The 25,517-nt window shown below is 35.7% G+C and overlaps 2 protein-coding genes across 4 annotated transcripts; one reads left to right on the top strand and one right to left on the bottom strand.

Moving 5' to 3' along the window:
• Positions 1–476: 476 nt before the first annotated feature.
• Positions 477–5,954, bottom strand: LOC129258503 (uncharacterized). Its single transcript, XM_064098262.1, has 4 exons — positions 5,372–5,954; positions 2,474–3,511; positions 641–1,711; positions 477–581 (listed from the first exon to the last, which is right to left on the bottom strand). The coding sequence occupies exons 2-3, from the start codon at positions 2,864–2,866 to the stop codon at positions 779–781; spliced, it is 1,326 nt and encodes a 441-aa protein (XP_063954332.1). The 5' UTR covers positions 2,867–3,511; positions 5,372–5,954; the 3' UTR covers positions 477–581; positions 641–778.
• Positions 5,955–7,078: 1,124 nt separating this feature from the next.
• On the top strand, positions 7,079–15,600 carry LOC129259112 (glutathione S-transferase alpha-4-like). Of its 3 annotated transcripts, XR_010293324.1 has the most exons (7): positions 7,261–7,423; positions 8,617–8,668; positions 10,935–11,064; positions 11,269–11,416; positions 13,479–13,616; positions 14,831–15,019; positions 15,335–15,600. XR_010293324.1 is itself a non-coding variant. In XM_064098260.1 (6 exons), exons 1-6 carry the CDS (start codon positions 7,340–7,342, stop codon positions 14,957–14,959), a joined length of 681 nt encoding a protein of 226 aa, XP_063954330.1. In that variant the 5' UTR covers positions 7,079–7,339; the 3' UTR covers positions 14,960–15,600. The 3 variants fall into 3 exon arrangements, 2 of the variants coding, with proteins under 2 accessions (XP_063954330.1, XP_063954331.1); XM_064098260.1 differs by having other exon boundaries at positions 7,079–7,423; positions 14,831–15,600; XM_064098261.1 differs by lacking the exon at positions 14,831–15,019 and having other exon boundaries at positions 13,479–13,633.
• Positions 15,601–25,517: the final 9,917 nt, after the last annotated feature.

Here is a 25,517-nt window from a genome sequence, read left to right as displayed (position 1 = left end):
TTTTACATCTGACTGTGATGAAATTTTCAGTGTTATGTTATGGAGTTTCCTCCTTTTATTCAAATCAACTTTCTGTTGGGGTGGGCTTGTCCTTTAAAGAGCAAGAACATTCTGAGGGGGTAGAGTTTGAGGATAATACAACAAATTAATTGAAAGTTCAAGGTTTATTAGTAATGAATCTTTTGTATTAAAAGGCAATCCTTGAAATCTGGAAATCTGATCTACAATGTGACATAAAATTGAAATCAAATGATCCCTTACTTTCTGTATCAAGTGAATCCCAAAGAGACTATTCTATTATTTTACATTATAGTCACAATTATATAATTTTTGTAGAGTATCTGACACATTAAGAGTATAATAGTCATAATCATGGGAGTAATACATAAAATCATACTTTGAGAAGTAAAAGATGTGTGGAGATTTACAGTTATACACTATGGTAGACTAATACCCAACAAGCAGTTTGACTGTTTAAAGTGGATTTTTTTATCACATAGAATTCATATGATATCAACATAATATTCATACATCAATTGAAAGAGGTCTTTGATATTTAGATTGAAAAAAAAAACGCCTTACTAAATTCTTTGACTAAATTATTTGTTATTATTATTATTACTATTAGTATCATTATTACCATTATAATTATTATTATCATTGTTTTATTATTATTATTTTACATAATATGAGCTCAGTTTTTTATATTTCTGTAGAGAGTGAGCGAGTGAGCTCTACTTTTTTTTTTAGAGAGATGTAACAGTAAATTTGTTCATTCTTAAACAGACTCGGTAAGTCCAGAATAAATTGAGCGTTTCTCGCTTAGCTCTTCTTTTGTCATGTCATTTAACCTTTTCAGGAAATCATCAATCTTTTCTTGTAGCACCAGCCTTTCCTTTTCTTTGATCTCTTTCTTCCTCTCTTCGATCTGTTTCCTTCTTTCTTCCGACTCTGCCGCAGCGATGTTGTCAATGTGCGTCATTTTCCGTAGTTCCCTCGTCGTCCTTCCGTGCAGTGAGATCGTCTTCTCATTCACTGATCGGACTTTCCCGCAGGCCGAGACGCTGCTTTGTCCTGGCGCCATGTACGACATGCTTCGGGCTCGCCTGCGCGACGATGGTGGTGTCCCTACTGCTGCAGGAGTGTTTGGTGGAGTCTGAGATTTTTCATGGATGTCTTTTTCACTGTTGTCGACTGGGGAAGCCAACTTCGGAGCAGCGGTTTTAGGGCGCCTTCGCAAAAGCGCTTGTTCCCTTATCATCTTTGCCCGAAGAAGCCGACTTTCTGTTGCCCGACTGTCCACTGTTGACGATTGCCAATTCTGTTCATCTTGAGGATGCAAGGTGCCATGGAAGCTTTGGCTTCTTTCCTGCTTGTTTCCTGATGTAATGTTTTTACTGAGGACATCAACATCACTTCTATGGCCTCGGTCGTGCTCACCTACATCTGACTCTTTAGCATGTTTAGTAACTCCTGACGATATGCCCAATCTTTGTTGGTGCTGTTGATTAAGTGACGCATTGCTTATCTCAGGAAGTCTTGGGTTAGCGGTGTCCGTTGACGATGCATTTGTGCCATCTGATGATTCACCTGATGCTTCTTGACTCTCAAGAGTGATTCCTCTCCATCGGAGTAGCTTTGTGTGAAGTCGAGGAGACATTGGTGGTGTCCTGGTTGGAGACTCGGCACCAGAAGTTTTCTCTGCATCGCCCTGATACAATAGACATAATATCTAGTTTTAGCATGATTGTATGCTGGTTATGGTATAAACTTATAGTTGAGAAAAAGAAGGAATTAAACCTCTATTTTCTTGACAGATTTCAAACAAAATATTTTGTCCCTTGGAATGTTCATTTGATACCCCCCCCCATAAAAATAAAAGGAAAATAAGGATTTATTTTTGTAGATGAGTGAGATTAAGGCAGAATTAGATATAAGTAAATCAAAACATCAAAAAAGATATGAAGTAGACCAAAAACTAATCTGTTTGATCTCTCCTGGACGAAATAACATGGAGTATCATTAAACTACGGGTAACATGGTAACGAGCTCAACAAAGTATATATGACGGACATTTTTCGAAATGTTTCAATAAAAATTACTTTAAGTTCAGTTCATTAAAAAGTAAAATATGATAAACAGAATTAATGGGATATGAAAGGTGAGCAATGGAGGAAAACGCCGGATGGGGAGGGACGTGAGAAGAGAGGAGAAGATTGTGGTATAATGATGGTGAAGATGGAGAAGAAGATGATGAAGGAGATCGTAGAACAGGATGAACACAAGAAAATAGAAGAAAAGAACGAGAAGAAGAAAGGGGAGGATGGAGAATTGGAGAAAAAAGTATAAGAGGAGGAGGAAGAAGAAGAAAGGGGAGGACGCGAATAAGAGAGAGGAGGAGGAAGAAAAAGACTAAGAAGAAAAGGGAGGACACGAATAAGAGAGAGGAGGAGGATGAAATGTAGAAGCTTACCGCTTGGGCTGCCATTCGAGCATTCTTCATTCTGGTCGATCTCAACAAGTCACTAAACGCCACCGTCGAATTCACCATCGCTTTTCTCTGCGACTCCAGGATCCAACAATCCTTGCGAATCCTCATCGTCTCCTGATTTCTACCAACCTTCGCTCTCGACTTCGCCGCTCTCAGTCGGTCCATCACTCCTACTAGATTCTGCTCCTCTTCCTGGTTGACGAACTTGACATTGCTGTCGTCGCAATACCCGATCGCTCTCGTGGTCCCCGACTTCTCGACGTCGTCTTCGCTGCCTCCTCTACCCTTGACTGGATGCTTCAAATACGATGTCGGGGGCATTGAGGGATACGTCTGCGCGCGTGGACGACCTCGTGCTTTGTCGTTTCTTTGCATTTTGATTAGAGTTAAGATTCCTCAAAATGTCTCACCGTATTACATTAGCAATTCTGCTTTGATAAAGCAAATAAAACCGTCTTCTTCAAAACCCTTTTCTGTAAGCCGAGTTCCGGCAGTACGTCATTGACAAAAGAAACGCATTTTCCATCTTTATCAGTTTCCACACTACGAGTAGTTTTATTTGTTTGAAGATTCCGGAGATGAGACAAACATTGAAGCTGTTATCCTATGCTTGATCTTAATTATATGCAAAATAACTGCGTTGTTATCTTTGGGTGTACTTATCTGGAGATAGTACGGTCTGTATCAAAATAATTATTTTTGAATCCTGTTTCCATCAAGCTTATACAATAATTATTTTTTACAATTCAGTTTCATTATGATACCAAATCTTTGCAGATTCTCGTTGAAAATTGAAGGTAGGCTTAGAATATGATGCAATCCAAATTAATTTATGTCCGTTCTTTTGTTAAATCATGTATAAAGAGAGAATCCCGGAAAGGCCGGGATTTCCCCCTGCTTTTTATTACGTAACAATATCGTACCAAGAATCAAGGACCCTATCACATCGAATTCGTATAGGAAACCGATAATTTAAATTCCAACATAAATCAATGACGCTGATTTGAATCCGGTTCCTTCCTGAAAATAAGAATAAGATAATAAAATGAAATAATTAGGAAATCCAGTTCAGAATTGAAATAATATTTGCCTAAAATAAGTTGGAAGATACTTTCGCTTCTGAGGCTTGTTTCATTCATGGCATATAACAATATTTTATTACAGTGGTTTCTGTGACGATACCTTCACGACGTCCACATTACACTCTGATGTATTATATTTTGTTTAGAAAGTATGACTGCAAGGCATAATCATTATGTCATGCAATTTCGCTGCAGTCTTCTAGATCACGCACGTTTACAGTCTGAACATTATGTAGTTAAATATACTTATATAATAAAAAAAAAAATCATGACTATAGGTCTACATTTGGATCCTAATACCGTGGTTTTTATATACTTGCACTCGGCATAGCATGTTTTACTGTGTATACAAATTGCTATGTCTATCCATCACCATTTCTGCACTTCATGACACTCTTTCCAGTTGCTAAATTTATTCATCATCTGAGTATAGCTTCCTGTATGAGCTGCCAAAGGGACTACTACATCCCCTACATCAGTACATCAAGTATCAAATACAGTATTTATAAATAATCAGGAGATACAAATCAAATAAATCGTCTCCTCTATTATTTAGGATTCAAACTAATAGACAATATACAACCAAATGTTTCTCTAACTTCAAAGCTGCTAAATATTTGCAAAATGAATTCAATATATCCTTTAATAATAATAATAATATGCATTTCTATAGCGCAAAAACTATTTCTATATATTCTATTGCGCTGCAAGAGCTTCCTAGGTGCTGTACATACTATTGGAATAGATAGGTTTTTAATTTCAACTTGAAATTATGTAAATTTGTTGAATTCCTAATATTCGTTTCTATATGACCGTAATTATTCGAATGGATGTATAAAAACGAACTCACAATCAAAATTAATTGTAAAATTTATTTCGTTGGATTGTTTATATCCAAGATGCAATACCATTAATACAGGTCAATCATGCAGGTGCAAGGACGACCTTGGGTCACTTGAGATAATGCTTGTTAACTCAGTCCAACTATAATCTTTAAGGTAGCGTTAATTACAATTATTAGAACCATAATGCTGATAATAGATTATGATTAATTCAGTCAGTAAATATGCTCACAAGATAGTGGTGTAACCCTTATCAATTAATAATTCAAGATAGGTTCATTTTATATATTTTCTTTGGGACTATGGTATTTGACACATTTTGTTATGCTATTGGATTTAAAACCATATAGACTTACTGCCAGTTAATTGGCAGTAATTGTCTTCATGTTCGTTGACCATGGTAACGCTTGAGACTCAAATTAGAGAAATACCGTGTATAATGTGTTGGTGTATATAGCCATCAATGACTTAATCTTTATGTCGGGTATACTGTTGTTCTAAAATAAAAATAAAAGTGGAATAAGTTATACCATTATAGCAAACAAATAAGTAACATTCCTTACTGTCCTGTTCCAATATGACCATCATTTAGGATAATCAGGATGGATTTGAAATAGACCCCACTGATCCTCTCTCTCGAAATTAATTTGAATGAAAAGAGATGATTAATAAACGAGCAAGTCACTGAAATTTCATTTTCAAGCGTTTGCAAAATGAATGTTCCCCTATTTTCGCAAACAAGAGTTATAATTATGTACATGCAATAAACGGCAAGCAGGAGAGCCGTTGGAGTCACACCCTAAACATGCTAAATATATATATTTTGTGTTTTTTATGACATGAAATACCGCAATTATATTTTGGAAATGCAACAAAAGTATCGAATGTCATTTGTTTCCTTACTTACACTGCCCCATTCAACCATAATCTATGTCGTGAAATAAAGCAAAACTTACCTTTTAATGACACCAAGGCGAGATACAAAGGATTGCGGATGGATTATGTCATCTCCACGAACAGAGCAACGTCTCACAGGTCCTTCTCAGATGTTTGAAGGTCTACTTGGTCAACGTTTGTGTTTTTTCAGCTATTAATCCCAAGAGTTTGTGAGCTCTTTTAACTGATTCCGAGAACTATAGGAAACTACAACGTTTACAGCCGAAATGTATTTTTGTATGAAAAATAATTGACACAAATTAAATTCGTCTCCATCGTCAGTCTATGAGAGAACGGACTTCGAATTCACTTATTCTGTTTCAGGAAACCTTAAAGATAAATAGCTCTTGGTTGACAACGGGCTGAAAGGAGATTGCTATTATAATCAACGAAAACAGAACCCAACAAACACAATGTTTTATCGGTCCTGCGTCCATCGGTTAATTCTCAGTCAACTTAAAAGTTTTGAAACTCCTCGAACTATTTCGCCACGCCCTCTCGAAATCGCCACGAGTGTCCTAAACAATTGGACGCAGTTTGCGCTGTCGGGTTAATCCGACTGAAGTCGTGTGTGCAGACGCATAAATTATTCTTGTTTTGTGGAATGAAGACTGGCAACAATATTCTTCGCGATTCATTTTACCAACTACTACTGTACTAGTAGTGTTGATAGTTGAGTGGGTTGTGTACGGTGAAAAAGAATAAAATCCGGCGTGCAAATAAATGTCCCTTATTCACATTTCACGTGGCCCCCAAACATCCCAAAATAAAGCGTTCGATGATGGTTGATACACTATGCATTTTGTAAGGAGCTTGCCCATTAAATTCATGCTATTCGGTATTCATTTGCGATTTAAACTGTAATTGTGGTGACATCAGAGTGGATCACTGGTGCAGGGAATAGCCATCCCCAAAAATTAAGTCGGCTAGGAAAAATTCCCGAAAAAATAAAATATATTCAAAATTTACTGGTAAGGGCTCCGCGATGAGGCCGAGAGAAAAGCCATTTCGCATATATATATATATATATATATATATATATATATATATATATATATATATACATAGCAAAAGATTGTTTCCATGCATGGTATCTGACGCTGCATGCGAAATGGCACGTGAAGCAACTTTATTTCCGATCGGTCGGTAACGGTCCTGCGTTGATACTAAGGGCGGAAAATTATAAATCATATTAATATACAAAAAGTGAGGGCCGGCCGGGTCTAACATGGGCTACCCCGGGAGAAACTTTTTTTTTAATTCACAAGTCAGCGAAAATCTTTACCTTCTTTATTTAAAAGTATTTGTTTGATAGATTTTGACATGATAATACAAAAATGATATCATATTTCACCGATTCAATTCCTTTCATTTTTTGTTTATCTTGTGGGTCCAGCGGACCAGCGCTCCAATATCCTAGTATATGCCAGTGAAATTATTTATGTGCGTTTCAAATAACAGCTACCTTAAAGTGACATAATTATAAACAGACAGGTTAGTTTAATTGATGGCCATGCATACAGTAGTTGGAAGATTGAATGGTGCAGCTTCTAAACGCCATTTCCTATTATGAAAAGTTTAAAAGTTGTTTTTAAATCGATATCGTTTAAAACGGTGCTTTAGTTTAAGAGGAAAAGATAGACTATACCCCCCTAAAAAACAGCTTTCAGCGGTTGGTCGGGGAATATGTAGATGAAAATACCCAAATACCCCCCCCCCCCCCTCCCGAATTTGCGAAAGTTGGATTCGCCCCTCTGTACTCTTTTCTTGATTTTGATTGGCCGAGAAGCGGAAACGCCCTTGCCCACTCCCCCACCCTCTCGTGATATAGGTGTTGGAATCTCCGCACTCGCACGAGATCGGAATTACATTTATGTAATCTTGAATTACTTTCAGATTTGTACGCATTTCGATGATACAGGAGTGATCTAAGCCTGCCTATTTGAATCGGGACACGGCTCGAGTGAAAAAAGCGATAGAAAACCAGCATGTCGAAGCCCCGTTTGACCTATTTTGATGGCAGAGGATTTGCAGAAGTATCTCGTTTGGCTTTGAGTGCTGCAAAAATTGAGGTATGTTGACGTGACGCTTGATTTTTTTTTTATAAAAAAAAAACTGCATACCGCCACCAGATACAGATAGATCTCCCTGAATACAGTCCCTGGTATAGATTTTCGTGTATTGTAAGTCTGGTCCTGGAGTTTGACGTCTGGTCCGTTTCACATGCACTAATATTCAGTTCAGTTTGGTTTATTTTTCATATCTCCCAAAATATCAAATACAATGTAACGTCCATCAAAAGACAGTTAATCATTACCGATAAAATAAGACAATAGTTTTTTTTAGTACATCACCATTATTCATAATATTAGAGTAGACGAAGGTTGTGCAATTGAACGTTCAGATTTGGAGACAGATACATCAATATAACTAAGATGAGGATATGTATGGCAAACTATTAAAAAGAAGAGCTTATAATATATAGTTTCCCTAATGATAAAATTATAACTAATTGTCAACTTGTTTTAATATCAATTTGTTACAAGAAAAAAAATATTTATAATAATGCACTATTTCAAAACAAGATATTTTCAGCCTGGAGCATCCGTCAAGAGGAGTCCACCGACTATTTTTTTTCAGTGAAGCAACATTTCATTGTTTTGTAATGTATTAGAATAGATTTAGCTAGAATTTATTGGGCTTTCTGATGGAGTTTGAACTTGGTTCAGGCACTAAACTTCTAAAGCTAAAAATATCTTGTGTTTTAAAATACATGTAATACTGAGAAGTGAGATGACGTTCTTATTTCAGCAACATCACAGGGCTCTTCCTATTTTTGTGTCTCCATGGGAAAACAAAAGTTTTCATGCCACTAAATTTGAATTATGAAAATGATGGAAACTTAGAGACAGAAAATTTTGGATTAACACTAATGAAGCTAACTTTTACTTTTCAGGAAATTGTTTGGAGTAGAAGTATGTATGGTCTTGGTCTACCTCCATGCCTATATTTGAAAATAACTGCCAGATGCTAGCTGAGAACTTGATTTTGATTTAACATTGGAAACTTACCACCATACCATATAACATTCAATATCCTTAGATATTCTAAGGAATTCATAGTCATGAAGATTGAAGAACACAATTTCCATGATATTTCGTTATTCTCTTGTCACTGTCAGTATTGTCTAGTTATATTGATCTTTCTCCTGGTGAAGTTATGCCTTTAATGTCTATTTCATTTTTCTATCTTTTCTCATTTGCAGTATGATGATATTTACCTCAGAACCCGTGATGAATTTTTGCAGTTGATCACAGGTAAGGTTTACAGGGTGTGAGGGAGAATGGGGAGGGGGTGGGATGAGGGGACAGGGACGTTTGGTTCTGATCCTTGATAGCAAAAAAACTTTGAGGGAGTTTGAGGCCACCGGAAACACGTGAAAGAACTCCAAACGGTCAAGCATGCACAAAGTTCTGCACTATTTTTCCATTGCATTTGTGTTTGGATTCTAACTTAATGGTATGGGCCCCCAGGATAGCTCTGAAGCTGCTGAAAGGGACTATTCTTCAAGGTTCAAGGCCCAAGCATGTACTGAGTCATGACATGGAATACTTTTCCTGAAGCTTTAAGGTCATGGGTATGTGTGTAGGAGCATACATCAAGCTCTATCCAGTTTTTAATATTGATGGTTCTGATAATCAATTTGGATCTAATCTGAGCATGTGCAGATAAAGGTTTTTACACCAAAACGTCAAACCCACTGACATAGCGACATTCTTTTAAAGGGGAAGTTCACCCTGAATAAATGTTTGTTGTTAAATGTCAGAAAAAATATTGGTGAAGGTTTGAGGAAAATCCATTAAAGATTAAGAAAGTTATTAGAATTTTTAAGTTTAGGATTTGTGACATCATAAATGAGCAGCTGCCCCATGTGTTATGTAATGTAAAATGCATGAATTGCATTTTTTAATGGTTCGTGATGACTTATTTTTGTTTTCTTTTCATGATCGGATGTGAAATGATTTGTCTAATACAAAAGGTACAGTAAAAAACATTTTCAATTTTCTGAGATAATGTCATTTCATTGATATTTTACCATTCACTGTGTAGGAATGCTGTTCGCATAATGACATCACTAATATAAAAATTTAAATTCTAATAACTTTTTAATTCTTTGATGGATATTTCTGAAACCTTTGGCAATGTGTTTTATTATTTTTTTCTGCTATTTTTACATTAAACTTTTTGTAAGGGTGAACTTCATGTTAATTTTTCATTTATTGGTTTCTGCAACACTTTTCATGAACACATTAACAAAGAAAATAGGCCTACAATAATAATATACGTATAACTGACAAGCAAAACATTGAACAAATTTGCATTTTCTATTTAAATTTTTAGAAGGATGCAGGGGTTGCCACTATAAGCTAAGCTTGACTGCGTGGCAACCCCAGAAAACTTCCCCTTTAAGCAGATTGAATAGACAAGTTCGTAGTTCCATTCTGCACATGATTAGAAGAAGGTAATTTGAACTAAAAATGGCATGGTGGTTTATCATTCAATGAGATAAGCCCCAACTTTGATTATTCAGAATATTAGATCCACTGGAAAGCAACAATGCACCCACTAGCGACAGTTGGCATACCGCGCCCTTTCACACGGTAAAAAAAAATCGTAATTTTAATGATGATTCCATTGAAAAATAAGGCTAATGACAAATTTTTAGCATGTGTGAAACCAAACTAGAACATGATTAGAATCATGCACGCTAATCACAATCAGGAATTCCAATTCTACTCCGGAGATAGAATTCCAGTTAAGTTTCACTCAAATTACGGTACAAATTTTGCGTGTGAAACAACCAAAACATCTTCTTTTTTTTTTGGGGGGGGAGCTTACATAACTTTTCAAGCACTTCCGTAGATAATAAAATTGTCATGCACTCATCGTAGTTTGTATTTGCGATGCTGTGCTTTGATTGACAAGTCACCAAGGACACATACCGCCTTCGCTCGGGAATTTCAAATTCAAATCACAGTTTTTTAGTGAGCATGTGAAAGGTCCGATGATTCTAAAGATGAATTGCCATCATTACAATGATGATTCAAGATTCATGTGTGAAAAGGAAAAGGCCCTACATTTCATTGATGTGCTATTTTAGTCATCTGATCTATGAAATTTCTGCATCCTGCTATATTGATCAGGCATCCAAAATTTGCTTTGAAATTTGCTTATAAAACAAAAAGGATAGGTCATTTGAACAAACTTGCCCCCCCCCCCAAAAAAAAAAGACAGGTGAATAGCTCATTACTAGGTGCTGTACCAGAAAGTTGCATGCATAGCAACCTTGTTGATCGCGACTATGTTGATCATTGATGTCTTTTGAAATTTAATTGTTCTTTTACACCCAATTTTTATGAAATTTTAAGATTAATGCTTTTCAATTTTCTTTCTCTTTTTATTCAAACCATTTTTGGTTGGGGGATTTTCTTTTAGTATATAGAATAGATATAAATACCATTATCTTTCTGTTGAGCTCATAATTTTCCATTTGAATATTGCACATTTTGTTATCCTATTTAGATGGTAAACTGATGTTTAAACAAGTTCCCCTGCTCGAGATCGATGGTCAGAATCTTATTGGGAGTGAGTGCATTCTTCGATATATCTGCAACAAAGGAAACTTACAGGGGAAACCAGAGGACCAAACAAAGTAAGCAGAACAAACTATCTTGGGGAATTCTTCTATGATGGGGGGAGAAGAAAAAGGGGCTTGGGTCAATTTTGCCCCCAAAATACTCGAAGGAGCCCTGGAAACTCCAAAAGGAGCCTTGAATAATCTCCATTCATTGCAATGTTAAAACTTATCAAATGTTGGAGATTCAGGTAGTAAGATGTACCCTTTAAATTATTCTAGAATTGAGATGCTATCCATGGGAGCGAGGGACATGCTTAAAGCAGGATTCTCTGGTGCAAAGTTTCAAGCCACACCGGAGAAGGAAGAGGAGATGTTGCAGAATGCAGGAAAGCAGAGCAAGGAGAGGTACCTACCAGTCTTTGAGAAGGTGAGTGGGTGAGATCATTCCTTGAGGGTAGACACTTCATAATTCCGAAGGTTTGTAATTCCGAAGGTTCTTTATTCCGAAGGTTCATAATTCCGAAACACGTAAATTACCTATACCTCGATGTTCGTTAATCCGAAAACGTAAAAGGGTTCGTTAATCCGACCATTTGTGGCGTTATTCCGAAGGTTCGATAATCCAAAAACGAAATAAGGTTTGTTGTTCGGAAGGTTCGTTAATCCAAAAACAAAATAAGGTTCGTTGTTCCGAAGGTTCGTTAGTCTGAAAACGAAATAACGTTCGTTAATCATTTCGTTTTCGGACTAACGAACCTTCGGAATTTCGAACCTGATTTCGATTTTGGATTAATGAACCTTGGAATATCCGAACCTTCGGAATAACGAAGCTTCGAAATTACGAATGTATGCAGGTTTTATATGGTGATGATGCAACATTTGCTCTTGCAACAATTGCTGTGTACTTTATTTCATCTAAAATGCAGGGTTAAGGTTAGGGTTGCAGTAGGGTTTCATGTTTAATAGGTTTAGGGTTATTTTTAGTATCGGGTATATTGTTAAATCCAGGATTTGAGTTGATCATTCTATTAGTGTGTGGAATTTATAGCGGAGCAATTGTGGCCAGAGCAAATGTCATGAAATGTATATTGGTCTGGTGATTTTTAGAGAGCTAGGGAAAATATGTTGTTTATTAAGCAAAAACTCAGGAAATATGTCAGTTCATTCTTGAAAGTTATGAGAATCAATTATTCAGGATATTTTTAGATATGTTTTTAATTTGCATGTGTCGATTTTTATTGACAATTCATGTATGACATTCAGATAGTTTCAAATCATCACAATTTGAAATTTCAATATTTCAAGTTTTATAGCACTTATATTGATATAAAATTTAAAAAATTACAGAAAAAATTGTGCAAATAAATAAACATACTGATAAGTACAAAATATAAAAGGTTCATTAAGAGTTTATTTAAGGTTGAAGAGATGATATAAGAGTGCTTCTTATTCAGATGTTTCCTTGGTTTTGATGTGCAGTAATAAATAGTTAACTATACATGTTTGAAATTCAGTTACACACACAATGAACTTTAAGAAAATTTACTGAACAGTTGTTTAGAAAATGTGTGTATTATGTGCATATAACAGCCATGTTACAATGTCATGTAAAGTACATTACACTACAGTACAAAATATCATTATTTTCTTATAGGTTTGGGTGAGATTAAATCTGGAATCGTTATAGTAGTTTAAATCATTTTGGCATACTTTTGATGGCAGGGATGGGATCCCGGATGGGATATGAACCCAAATCTTAGAAAAGACTTGTTGATCATTGACAGAGATCTGTCCTGTCCTGACTGTCATTTTCATACATTAATTTCTTTAGGTTTTGGGAGATAGTAGTAAATCCGGATTTGTTATGTGGGAGATTCCCTCACTATGGCAGCAATGTTGCCAGAACTGGCATAATTTCGACCCTTTCAGCATAATTTTGATCGATTTTTTTTCCCCCACATGTTGTTTTTCATTTTTCACATTTCTACTAACTAAGGAACGGCGCCAGCACCGACAGAAGTGGGGGAAATCGTTCACATGCATGCATCCACTCCTAAAATTTAGGTTGATAACCTTTTTTATTTTTTTTTTGCTTGTCAAAAAATTTTGGTTAGCCACAACTAAAATTTATGTTGATAGCCTTTTTTTTTTTTCTGCTTGTCAAAAAAAACGGTTTGGCATAATTTTTCGCGATTTAGCATAATTTCGCTGCTCTAGCATAATTGGATTTTTTTTGCTGGCCATGCTGTGCTTTCTGATGGCAGCGGTGGGAAATGAAGCCAAACCATAGAAAAGACTGTTTCTTTTTCAGAGAGTTGCACTGTACTCACTGTCATTTTCTTTCATTATAAATCTGCTCTCCTTGTAGGAGATCCCCATCACTATGGCAGATTATCTTGCCAGCGGTGGGATGTGAAACCCAACCTTAGAAAAAGACAAGAACATTTTGGGAGAGATCTTTACGGACTGTCATTTTTTTTAACTTGTAGGTTTTGGGCGAGAGTAAATCTGGTTTCCTAGTAGGAGATTCCCTCACCATGGCTGATCTTATGTTCTTTGACAGTGTAAGCTACGTGAATGATCTCTCTCAGATTCAGCCTTTGTTAGCAGATTTTCCAAATTGCAAGGTAGGTTGGAGAACTGGGTGATTGTGCTTTGAAGTGTCATAAACTTCATTAAGTGAATGGAATATGAGTGAAGCTGATTCATGGGAACTTGTTCACACTGAAAAACATGGCCTAGTGTCAAGAATCAGTTCAGGAATAGGCAGTGGCAGCGCCATAGGGGACTGTCTGCCCCCTAGAAGTTTTTGAAACATGAAGGTGAAAAAAAGAGAAAAAAAGACAAAAGGAGAAATAAAAAAAACGAGGGTGAAAAAGTAAGAAAGAAAGAAGAAGAGTATAAAAAGGAGAGGCCTGGACCTTGTAACTTTGTGCTAACCCCATAGTTCAGTTGAGAAAAAAATTATGAAATAATTATTAGGTTGTCTTGGCTGGGGCCGCCAGGCAAAAGGTGCACTGAGCTGCTATTGTGTGGCACAGATCATATGAGCCCAATGAATACACAGATATTGCATATTGTATGATAGCAGCACCATATGTCATTTTTAACCAATTTGAATCCATGCTTTGTGTCTGAATTTACAAGTAGTTATGGTATGTCTGTGAGAAATAGTGATTAAAGTGGTATTAACGTGATAAAGTGATATCCAGCTTCTCTGATGCACATTGTTGAAGCTTTTAGTATCACTAGGATGTGACACCTAATCAAACTGATGCATGCATTTATACAATGGATTTGCAACTTACAGTAAAACCAATGGCAATCTATGAGCCTCTTCCTTGGTAGGCCTCTAAAACCAGTATAGTGTGGCATTGCTTGCCATTAGATAAACTAGCTAGCCACAAATTGTCACCAAATGGCATTGTTGCGATGTCTATACTGAAGAAATATAATGTACTTGGCCAATGACGATCATACGTTACCTGTAGTTGGTTAATATTCAGTATGAAGTATATTTCGTTTGTTCTGTTGCTGTTTTAGTGTGCCGCATCATTCAATAGGATTCTGGCTATAATAAAGGCACTATGCGTCTTTTCATAGTAACTTTCCTGGATTCCCGATTGTATTGTCTATAATGAAGTGTGATGATTGGTCATGAAAGACCGCTTGCAGGATTCGCATGTGAAAGAGGCACCTCTGACTAGACTAGCTCCAACTTTTGACATGGTACTTCAGTGTCATGATGAGCTTTGATGATGGATTATTATCCATGAACTTATTACGATGCAGTAAGCAGGTTTTTTTTTCTTGTTCTTGATCCCCTTTTCCATGATTATAGCGCTTTATTGAGCATTTCTCCAGCCAACCAGGGATCAAGGAGTACCTGGCTAGCCCCAGGCGCCACCCACCTCCGTCTGATGAATACGTTCAGGGTGTCAGGAAAGTTCTCAGTCCACCAAGCTCTTAAAGGAATATAGTGTGCTACTGTGCTTTACTCTCTTGTGTGTGCTTATGTATATAGAATCAGGTTGACAGATCAACTGTATTTTGGTGCATGGCTGGGTTGAGGAATTTAGCATTAAACGAGTCTAGCACTACAGATTAGTGGGTAATTACGTTAAAAACTAATTAGCTTGCATGTCATCTGAACAGGTGTATTGGGAAAGTCATGGTCTTGTACTTATCCAAAGGTGTTAGGTTTGAAAGCCACTCATGCCATGGTTTTTTTTTTCTTTAATAGTTGGTGACATTGGCATTTATTTTGTCAATTTAAACTCTCTCTGGTGTTAATGGTATTTATTTAGTCATTAAAATAAATAAATGCTAACATGCCTCAACCCAGCCGTGCACCAATATATGCTACCCTTCTATCAATAACAACTTACAAGAATCTGATTCTCTCATAAAATGTGTGTACTTCAGTAAATGAAGTAAAAATTTTAAAGTGCTGGAGGTCAATCCCTTTAAATTATCCAAAACTTTTTGAGAAATAAAGGGCTGTACTGGTAATCACACTCTCCCCTCAGTAACAAGAAACTGACAATCAATTCTACCCAGTTCACATCAAATGGAGCCTCAGAAAAATTGTAGATTGATGTAACCCCCCCCCCCCCAAAAAAAAAAAAGAAGAAGAAAAATGGCAACTTCAACACAACACAAAGCATTAGGAGGCTTATGTGCGACGAACTTCTGATTATTTCAACGATCTGTTTCTACCCTAGTAAGGTCTCTCTGAAGGCAGATAAAAATCAAGCTTTCCATATATGCTGTTGCTATTAATTTTTATGTAAATTAAGTCTTGGGATGTAAATTTACTGAAGCCACCTCAACGATTTTAGAATATGAGTCCATATATTTTATTCAGTATTAAATCAGAAGTTTTTGTTATGAAATGTACCAAGAACATTAGAACAATGAATTGCATGTAGATATCATGCCAGTTTGTCCATTTATAATTGTCTTAACAGTATGCAAAGTATGTATTTTTAATTTTCTGAATCATTACAATATGAGAGTGTGCCTAAATTTTAGCAAACTGTAATGAAAAGATAGCACTTATTCTAATACAGAGTAAATCATGACAAAGAAGGGTAATATATGAAGGGTATAATGGAATCCACAAGTGGAAAAAAGAGAAGTGTGTTATGATACCAATTTCTTTTGAATTTTAGTGTAATGATATATATAAAAAAAATGCTTTTTCCCCTCTCATTTGAATGTGAACCATGGCTTGATTCCTCCCTGAACATAAACCATTTCTGTTGTTGTAACCAGTGGCATACCTGAAAAATGTCAGGATCAGAGGGTCAAAAATTGTTGTTTTTGTTCAGTCTATAAAATATGAAACATGAATTCCCTATTTTGTATTAAAAAATACAAAAGAAATTGTGTGTGATATTATTGGCTTTTTTATTTTCTTGATATCTGTGTTGTGCATATTACTTTGATCTTTTACCCTTTTTCAATTACTAGTAATACTTGATTTCACATTATCTGTTAGAAACACCCCCCCCCCCCTCTTATGTTATGTTGGTAGTGGTATGATTTTCAGAAGTTAAGATCTAGAGGTTCTGATGTTATTTTTGTAGGATAACAAGCTTCTATTGATTATTTCAATTTGTGTTCATGTCTTTACACATAGAGACCTGTTTTTATCTTGAAATTGTAAAGATCCATGTCATTAATTAACAAGTACTACCCACTTGAAACTTTGGAATTTTCAAAACTATATGTTTCAAAAAGTTACCATCATGTATAGATGGTTCTGCTGTCTGCCCATGGTAATGTGAATAATTTGTTTATTACCCCTGATCTTGAGTGGATCTTGTAAGATATTTTTTTGTGAGAAATCTCACCAAATATTGGTGAGGCTGTAACAGGCAAATAATATATATATATATTTTTTTATTTTATGGACTACTTTTCACAACAACTTACTATCTTATTCTGCAACATTGGATAAGCTTTATCATGGAAATGAATGGGGGTTTTCCAGGGCCTTTTTTAAGTTCCAGGGATCTCTATTTCAGGAGCAAAATTGCCCGAGCCCCATTGTACCCCCCCCCCCCTGGCTGTAATGATATTTTGTCATAACCTTCTTTCACCAGCGAGTGATGTGCATTTATATTGTTCCGTCTTTCTTCATGATAGTAAATCTTATTACATATTCCTTAATCTTGGTTAGATTGAAAAATGTGCCACATTAGGTGCTATTTTTAAAAATATTTATTTTCCATACTGTTGGTTTGTTCTATTTCCTTGAAAAGGAGCTTGCAGCTGGAGAATTAAATGAAGACATTTGATTATGTATGTAATAGATAGTTTCTACTCTTTTATTTCTTATGTTTTGGAACTAATGTTTGGAAAATCAGCTGTTGAAAGCAGAAGAAGGGGTACAAATTTCGTTTTGGTTGCCAGTGTCAAAACTCCTCTGCCCCAGCGGGAGGATGCACTTGCACCCCCCCCCCCACTACGCCCTTGTATTTATTTTCTTTTCTTTTGATGAATAATTTTTCTAATAAACATTTGATCAACTAACGCATAAAAAGTAGCTCCTCTACTAACGCATAACGTCGCAATTCTAAACGCATTTGCATTAAGCAAAATGCTGAAAATTTGATCAAAATCGGATAACAAATAACGAAGTTATTGAATTTTTAAGATTTGCATTATTCCGTTGAAACAGTCATGTCTTCATGATTATTCATTAGGCGGGCTGATGATGTCATATCCCCACTTGTTCTTTTGTATTTTAGTATATGAAATTGGGTTTATTCCTAAATTTTCTACCAAGAACTAAAACAATTGGATTGACAACTGATTAAGTGCATTAGTTATTTATTACTGCAACTTATTTCATCATTTAGGAGACACATCATTTACACATTTATGAAAAATGAAACAATTGTGATTTCATGTAATATAAGAAAAAGGAAAGTGGGGATGTGACATCATCAGCCCATCTAATGAATATTCATGAAGACATGCCTAGAACTGTTTCACCGGAATAATGCAATTCTTTAAAATTCAATAACTTCCTTATTTGTTATCCGATTTTGATGAAATTTTCAGCATTTTGCTCTGTGAAGTTTACTCTATTTATTTAGATATATATACATGTAAATATCTTTAGCCCGGAGTATCCCTTTAATACTATGAATGTGCTGGGAAACGAAGATTTTCCACGTCTTGTGCGGAGAGATCTTTATTTCTTCCGAACCCCTTCCTTATACTTTGCAGGAAGTGGACGCCCACCCTTGCTAAAACCAAGGAGAGGGGACTCTGAAGTACCAGCTTAAACCACCAAATAATCACGTTTTCAACTTCAACTGGTCGTTAAGCGTCTGCACGATGGTCCGAGTTGCGTGCATAGGCAGTAAAATTCATTTCTATAAAAATTGCATCCTTCTTTTGGTCAGATTATTCATCTTGCTGTTGTCTTGGAATTATCTTCGACCAAACATTACCTGTTAGTCATTCGATAGTCATCATTTTGCTGCTCTTCCGAGCCTCGGTCCGAAGATGCCAACTTCTCGCATCATAATAGGCCTACTGGTTTCTTTTACTTCTGCCATTCATTTGTCAGGTATAACATTATTTTCTAGCCCTTTAAGTATCAATTAAGCAACAAAACTATGACAAATTATATCACCCTTCTTCTTCTTCCTATTTTTTCTCTTCTATTCTCTTCTTCTTTGTTTCCCCTTCTTCTCCCCTTTCTTATCCTTTGTTCTTCCTTCACGCTCGCTTTAATTTATTTATTGAGATACACAGCTCGTTCTTTATTTAAACATGTCTAGTTTTCGGAATGGAATTTACAAATAAATTAACTGGCGCTTCGCGCTGGGATTTATTTGCAAAGATTTTCGTAAAGTCAAATACTGAATAGAATGTCCGGTTTTCATAAATAAAAAAAGGGTTTTGCTTGCGCTTTGCGTTCGCAATACTTCCATTCCACAGAGAACAAGACCGCTGAAAGACCTTTGAAAGACCATGAATTCTGGTTGATCTTTCAGAGGTCTCTCAATGAACCTACAATGGTCTTTGAGGTTTTACACGAGTCGTGACCAATCTTTCAGTGGTCTTCGTGGTCTTCATGGGCTCCAAAACTTTTTGAAACGGTTCAAAACAGTGCTACAACGGTCTTACAAGAAATGGTCTTTCAGTGGTCTTTCTGCAGTCTTTCAGCGGTCTTTCGATGATTTTTAAAAGGTCTTAATAGTCTTTCTTTCGGCCGTCTCTCAAGATTTTTGCAGAGATCACTGTAAGACTCATGAGAGATCATTGAAAGATCATTCAAAGATCATTGAAAGACCAGGCAAAGTCCATGGAAAGAATTCTGAAAGATCACTTGTTGCGTAAAAGATCTCTGGAAGACCATTGAAAGATCTCTATAGGACTACCCTAAGACCAATAAGACAAGAAATATCCATCAGTCTTTGAGAGTTCTTTGAGGGGTCTTTCTGAGCCATTCCACAGAGATGACAAATTTCAGTGATTTTGACCGCTGTAAGACCTCACCAATTTTAAGTCTTTCAGTGGTTTTTCAATTGTCTCCTTTCTGTGGAATGGGGGCCTATCAACTTTTCCGATCGGAATATAACAAAAATTCAGCTCGCGCTTCACTCTCGTATATAGTCTAAATAGATAATCGTTCTTTAAAAGAAAGGCTTAGAATGTCCCGTTTTTCGGTCTAAGTTGACAAAAAAAATTACTCTTGCGTTTCGCGCTCATGTTGGCCCTACTTTATTAGAGACGTGGTAAACCATGAAAACTGCCTATTTTCTTTAGGACGAAATATAAAAAAAATTCACCTCGCGTTTCGCACTCGCATCAATGGTTGAGATAGATACCGCCCCTGATCGAATACAAGCAATGATTCGAATTTCAAATTTTCAGGTCAGCATATAAAAAAAATGTGCAGCTCGCGTTTTGCGCTCGCATTAAAGATGGAACCGAAACGAGACAATGTTCACTTTTCATAATTCAACCCCCTCCCCTCCCCCAAAGGAAAACAAATCAGGGCGGTATTGTCTTTTTTCGATATTTTGTCTTTTCTCAGAGATATTACAGTATTGGTATTCTGGTGGATGCCGTAACTTTTGTCATAAAAATTGTTATAAATTTTGTTTCTTCGCTTTTTGGCGCACAAAAATAGGCGTTTCATAAGTGCGCATAATCCCGATATTCGAGCAAAAGATTTCAAAAAAAATATGACAGGGTCTGTAATTTTTTTTTCATTTCTTTTAGTACTAAATATCCCGATACTTTGCCAACCATAATTATGTCAAGCATACAGTGATATTATTTAGATTAGATTGTTATAGTAGTTCAGACACAATCCATGACTATTTTCATGAATATATGTTCATGCTACCAGAAGTTAGGCCCTACATATTAATTCCTCCTTTTTTTTTCTCTGATTTTTTTCCATCTCTCTTCTAAAAATCCTCAGCTACCTGTCTCTCGTTGTATTAGGCGCATATACGCGATGCCAGCTTTTGTATTGAGGATACACCCCGTATTATCTGATGGTATTCTCGAGAAATATATCTCTAATTTTGATATTATATGTTTATGCGAAACCAGGGTAGATGATATTTCTGAATCAATTGTTCCTAACGAATTTTAATATATTAGTAAAGAAAATAAAAATAACGCATTACGTAAAGCACATAGAATTGGAATCTATACCACTACACTGCAAAATGTTAATTTAAAGAACGAGTCCACCCCAACAAAAAGTTGATAAAAAGAGAAAAATCAAACAAGCACAAAACTGAAAATTTCATCAAAATCGGATGTAAAATAAGAAAGTTATGACACTCTAAAGTTTCGCTTAATTTCACAAAATAGTTAAATGCACATCCCTGTCAGTATGCACATTAGGGAACTGATGACATCACTCACTCACTATTTCTTTTGTATTTCATTGTATAAAATATCAAATATTCTAATTTTCTCCTCATTGTCCTGTGAAACGAAGTTTTATTTCGCCCTGATAATGTTGAATTACCATTATTTAACATTATATGGTTCAGTCAAATTGCATGGGTCCTTATTTTCAAATCTGTAAAAAAATGAAATACTGTATAATTCAAACAATAAGAAGAGTAGACAAAAGAAATAGTGAGTGAGGGACATCATTGATTCTCTCATTTGCATGTGGCTAAATAAAATTGTGCATATAACTATTTTGTGAAAAATAAGCAAAACTCTCAAATGTCATAACTTTCTTATTGTACGTCCGATTTTGATGAAATTTTCAGCATTAATGCTTGTCTGATTTTTCTCTACTGATTCAAATCAACATTTTTCTGAGGTGGACTTGACCTTTAACACCAGCCTGGTATATCTATATCGGTCTACACTAGAGAGGTGTTGAAACAACACCAGTTTGGCGTAAGGCTAACACCAATTTGTCATTTACATGTAAGCAACACCAACTATCGGTATCGGTTTGGTTCTTAACTGGTCCAGGAGTGTTTACACTGTAAAAAATATTGGGTAAAATTTTAACCAGCGCGAGGGAATTATGTGTCAAAACCAATTTTGGGCAGTATTTTACCCAATGCCGTAGCATATTGTCCATTAAGGTTAAAAATAAGCAACAATTGCTTTCGAATAGGCAAAATTTTCATCATACTGGATTTAAAAAAATGCCCCAAAGAAATGCTCAATGTTGGTTGGACACATAATTACCTTCATTGAGCATTTTACCCAATATTTTTTAGAGTGTACTACTACTACTACTACTACTATACTACTACTACTACTACTACTACTACTACTACTACTACTACTACTACTACTACTACCAGAGGCGTCGATCCTGGGGGGGCAGGGGGGGGCGATCGCCCCACCAATGAAAATATTGGGGGGGGGGGCAAACATATTGTTTTGCCCCCCCCCCAATAATTCCGCATGCATGTGCAAAAATAAAATAAGATTGCAGTGTTGCACAGAAATCAGCCAGCGAGATTGAGATACACAACTCGTTCTTTATTTAAAATCGTGCTCAAAATGTCCGTTTTTCAGATTGGAATATAAAAATTTTCAGCTCGCGCTCGCATCATTTATGTACCAAAACCCATACTTTTCATGATTAATTAGGTGAACAGAATGTCCCGTTCTCAGTTCTAAACCTAAAAAGAACTCACGCTCCGATTTGCAATAATCTTTTGTTGAATATATATCTTGTTCTTTATTAAAAACGTCCATTAACCTGTCAATTTTTTCAGATCGAAATATCAAAATTTTCAGCTCGCGCTTCGAGCTCGCATCTATTGTTATTTCAGATTCCCATTCTAATCATTAGTACCAAAAATGAATCTTTCAGGTCAGAATATAAAGAAATTTCAGCTCGCTCTCGTTACTCGCATTATCTGTGTAGTGAGATATGTATCCTCCACATGAGTTACTGCTACAAACAGTCCTAAACAGGTACCATTCCTGTTTTCAGGTTTGCATTCTAAAAAATTTCAGCTCGCGCTTCGCGCTCGCATTAATTTGTTGGTGAGATATGTGTCCGAGTCTCTTTCTCACATATATATATATAATAATTAGGCCTGTGTGTGTGTGTGGGTGAGTTTGTTTGGTGTGATCGAGCGCCTTTAGAACGATTCATGATTTTGCCCCCCCCCCAATCTGAAAAATGGATCGACGCCCCTGACTACTACTACTACTACTACTACTACTACTACTACTACTACTACTACTACTACTACTACTACTACTACTACTACTACCACCACTACTACTACTACTTCCACCACTACTATTACTACTACTACTACTACTACTACTACTACCACTACTACCACTACAACTGCTACTACTACTACTACTACTACTACTACTTCTTTTACTACTACTACTACTACTACTACTACTACTACTACTACTACTACTACTACTACTACTACTACTACTTTTACTACTACTACTACTACTACTACTACTACTACTACTACTACTACTACTACTACTACTTTTACTACTACTACTACTACTACTACTACTACTACTACTACCACTACTACTACTACTACTACTACTACTACTACTACTACTACTACTACTACTACTACAACTACTACTACTACTACCACTACTACTATACTACTACTACTTCTACTACTACTACTACTACTACTACTACTACTACTACTACTACTACTACTACTACTACTACTACTAGTACTACTACTACTACCACCACTACTACTACTACTACTACCACCACTACTACTACTACTACTACTACTACTACTACTACTACTACTACTACCACTACTACCACTCCTACTGCTACTACTACTACTACTACTACTACTACTACTACTACTACTACTACTACTACTACATCTACTACTACTACTACCACTACTACTATACTACTACTACTTCTACTACTACTACTACTACTACTACTGTGGTTCCATGATAATTCTGTAACAATTGCTCCTATTGAAAGCAAAATATAACCTAGCCTCTTGTCGAGGCCCTGGTGCTGCTTCCCGAGCGAAGCGAGAGATATCATAATTAGCGACGTGAATTAGGCCTGGCGAGCGGCGCAGCCAGGCCTAATTCGCTTCGCGAATTGAAAGGATAGTCCGGGCTGAAAATATTTATATCTGAATAAATAGGGTACATATCACATAGCAAAATGCTGAAAATTTCATCAAAATCGGATAACAAATAACAAAGTTATTGAATTTTAAAGTTTATCAATATTTTGTGAAAACAGTTATATGCACATTGTCATGAATATTCATTAGGTGGGCTGATGATGTCACATCCCCACTTTCCCTTTTCTTATGTTATTACATGAAATCATAATTGTTTCATTTTTTCATAAATGTGTAAATGATGTGTCTCCTAAATGATGAAATAAGTTGCAGCAATAATAACTAGTTGTCAATCCAATTGTTTTAGTTCTTGATGGTAGAAAATTTATGAATAAGCCTTATTTCACATACTAAAATACAAAAGAAGAAGTGGGGATATGACTTCATCAGCCCGCCTAATGAATAATCATGAAGACATGCCTAGAACTGTTTCACCGGAATAATGCAAATCTTTAAAATTCAATAAATTCGTTATTTGTCATCCGATTTTTATCAAATTTTTAGCACTTTGCTTCGTGAATTTTACTCTATTTATTGAATTATAAATATCTCCAGCCTGGACCATCCCTTTAAGGATATCACTCGCTTCGCTCGGGAAGCAGCCGCCATGGCCTCGACAAGAGACTAAACATAACCCAAAGCTTCCGAAATTGCCTTAATCCTAATCATCACATGATTATGAACACAAAACCGTATCCTCACCATGCTCATCTTTTACCCTCAGAAAAATTATAGCGTATAGCATTTTTGTAAGTGCAAAGTAGGAATTGGATTAAGAAAGTATTTTTCATTGACCAAAAATTAGGATATTTGATTTTAATATCATTATATATATATATATATATATATATATATATATATATATATATATATATATATATATATATATATATATATACATATATATATATATATATGTAATAAATATAAATAAACTCCTCAAAAAAGTTTTGAAATCTGACTTTGATCGATAATTTCTCCTCGGTTTTGAATGAATATTAATGTGTAACAAAAGAATCATGTTCTCTATTGACCCTTCATGACTGTTTCTGCTCGTTTGCAACTTTTCAATTCAGACCTCATCCAACACTTCTGAATCCTGCTCTTTTCGCGATGGCATGATCATAACAAGAATGGTATCATTTTAAAGAGAATTAAATGATCTTTTGAATGATATCAAAATAATATGCATTGTTAAAAATTGGGAGTTGGGAGAAATTAATGGCAATACTCAGGTTTCCAAACTTTTTTTGAGGGGTATATATATATATATATATATATATATATATATATATATATATATATATATATATATATATATATATTGTGGGGGTGTTTGAGCTGAAAGTCTATTTTGAACTACCCTTGATATATTTTATTTTATAAAAACAACCGGACCCCCCAAAAAAAAGAGAAAGCTAAAAGAATTAAGGTTCGTAAGATCTCGCTCCAATGTATTGTTAAAAATACAAGCGTTTCATTAGGGTGTAGTAATCCTTAAATTGCTTATTGGTTTTGAAAACATTTATAGATCATCTCTAAAAAATTGGTAATCCACTTTTTTAATGATATATTTGTCCGCTTTGTCACTTTAGTAATATTAGGCATAAAGTTGTTTGAAGAAGCCATCAAACTATGGTGAATATTTCTTCCAAATTTAATCTGATCGTGTCTACAGTTTCTGAGGGAGCAAATGCATGGCCTAAATACTGGTAACAGTTCGTGTATCGTTTGTCTCACTTTTTATCCATAATAACGCATCTTCCTCTCCCACAATAGATAATTAGAACGTTACAGATATCAAGCCTATTTATTAGTCACGTTCTAATTTCTGTAATGTATGTCAATTCGCCAATTAATACACTTATTGTAGTTTTATTACCCGTGAGGTAAAAA

This window comes from Lytechinus pictus, chromosome 4 (genome assembly GCF_037042905.1).
Source record: "Lytechinus pictus isolate F3 Inbred chromosome 4, Lp3.0, whole genome shotgun sequence".
NCBI lineage: Eukaryota > Metazoa > Echinodermata > Echinoidea > Temnopleuroida > Toxopneustidae > Lytechinus > Lytechinus pictus.
The sequence above is the reverse complement of the archived record's forward strand: the minus strand, read 5'-3'. Positions and strand labels throughout refer to the sequence as shown.

Bases quoted from the DNA above. Each gene is read 5' to 3' on its own strand.
- LOC129258503 (XM_064098262.1), bottom strand. From the start codon at position 2,866: ATGCAAAGAAACGACAAAGCACGAGGTCGTCCACGCGCGCAGACGTAT. The intron at 1,712-2,473 runs GTAAGCTTCTAC...CTATTGTATCAG, and splicing joins CTCGAATGGCAGCCCAAGCG to GGCGATGCAGAGAAAACTTC.
- LOC129259112 (XM_064098260.1), top strand. From the start codon at position 7,340: ATGTCGAAGCCCCGTTTGACCTATTTTGATGGCAGAGGATTTGCAGAA. The intron at 11,065-11,268 runs GTAAGCAGAACA...AAATTATTCTAG, and splicing joins AAACCAGAGGACCAAACAAA to AATTGAGATGCTATCCATGG. The intron at 11,417-13,478 runs GTGAGTGGGTGA...TTTAACTTGTAG, and splicing joins ACCTACCAGTCTTTGAGAAG to GTTTTGGGCGAGAGTAAATC.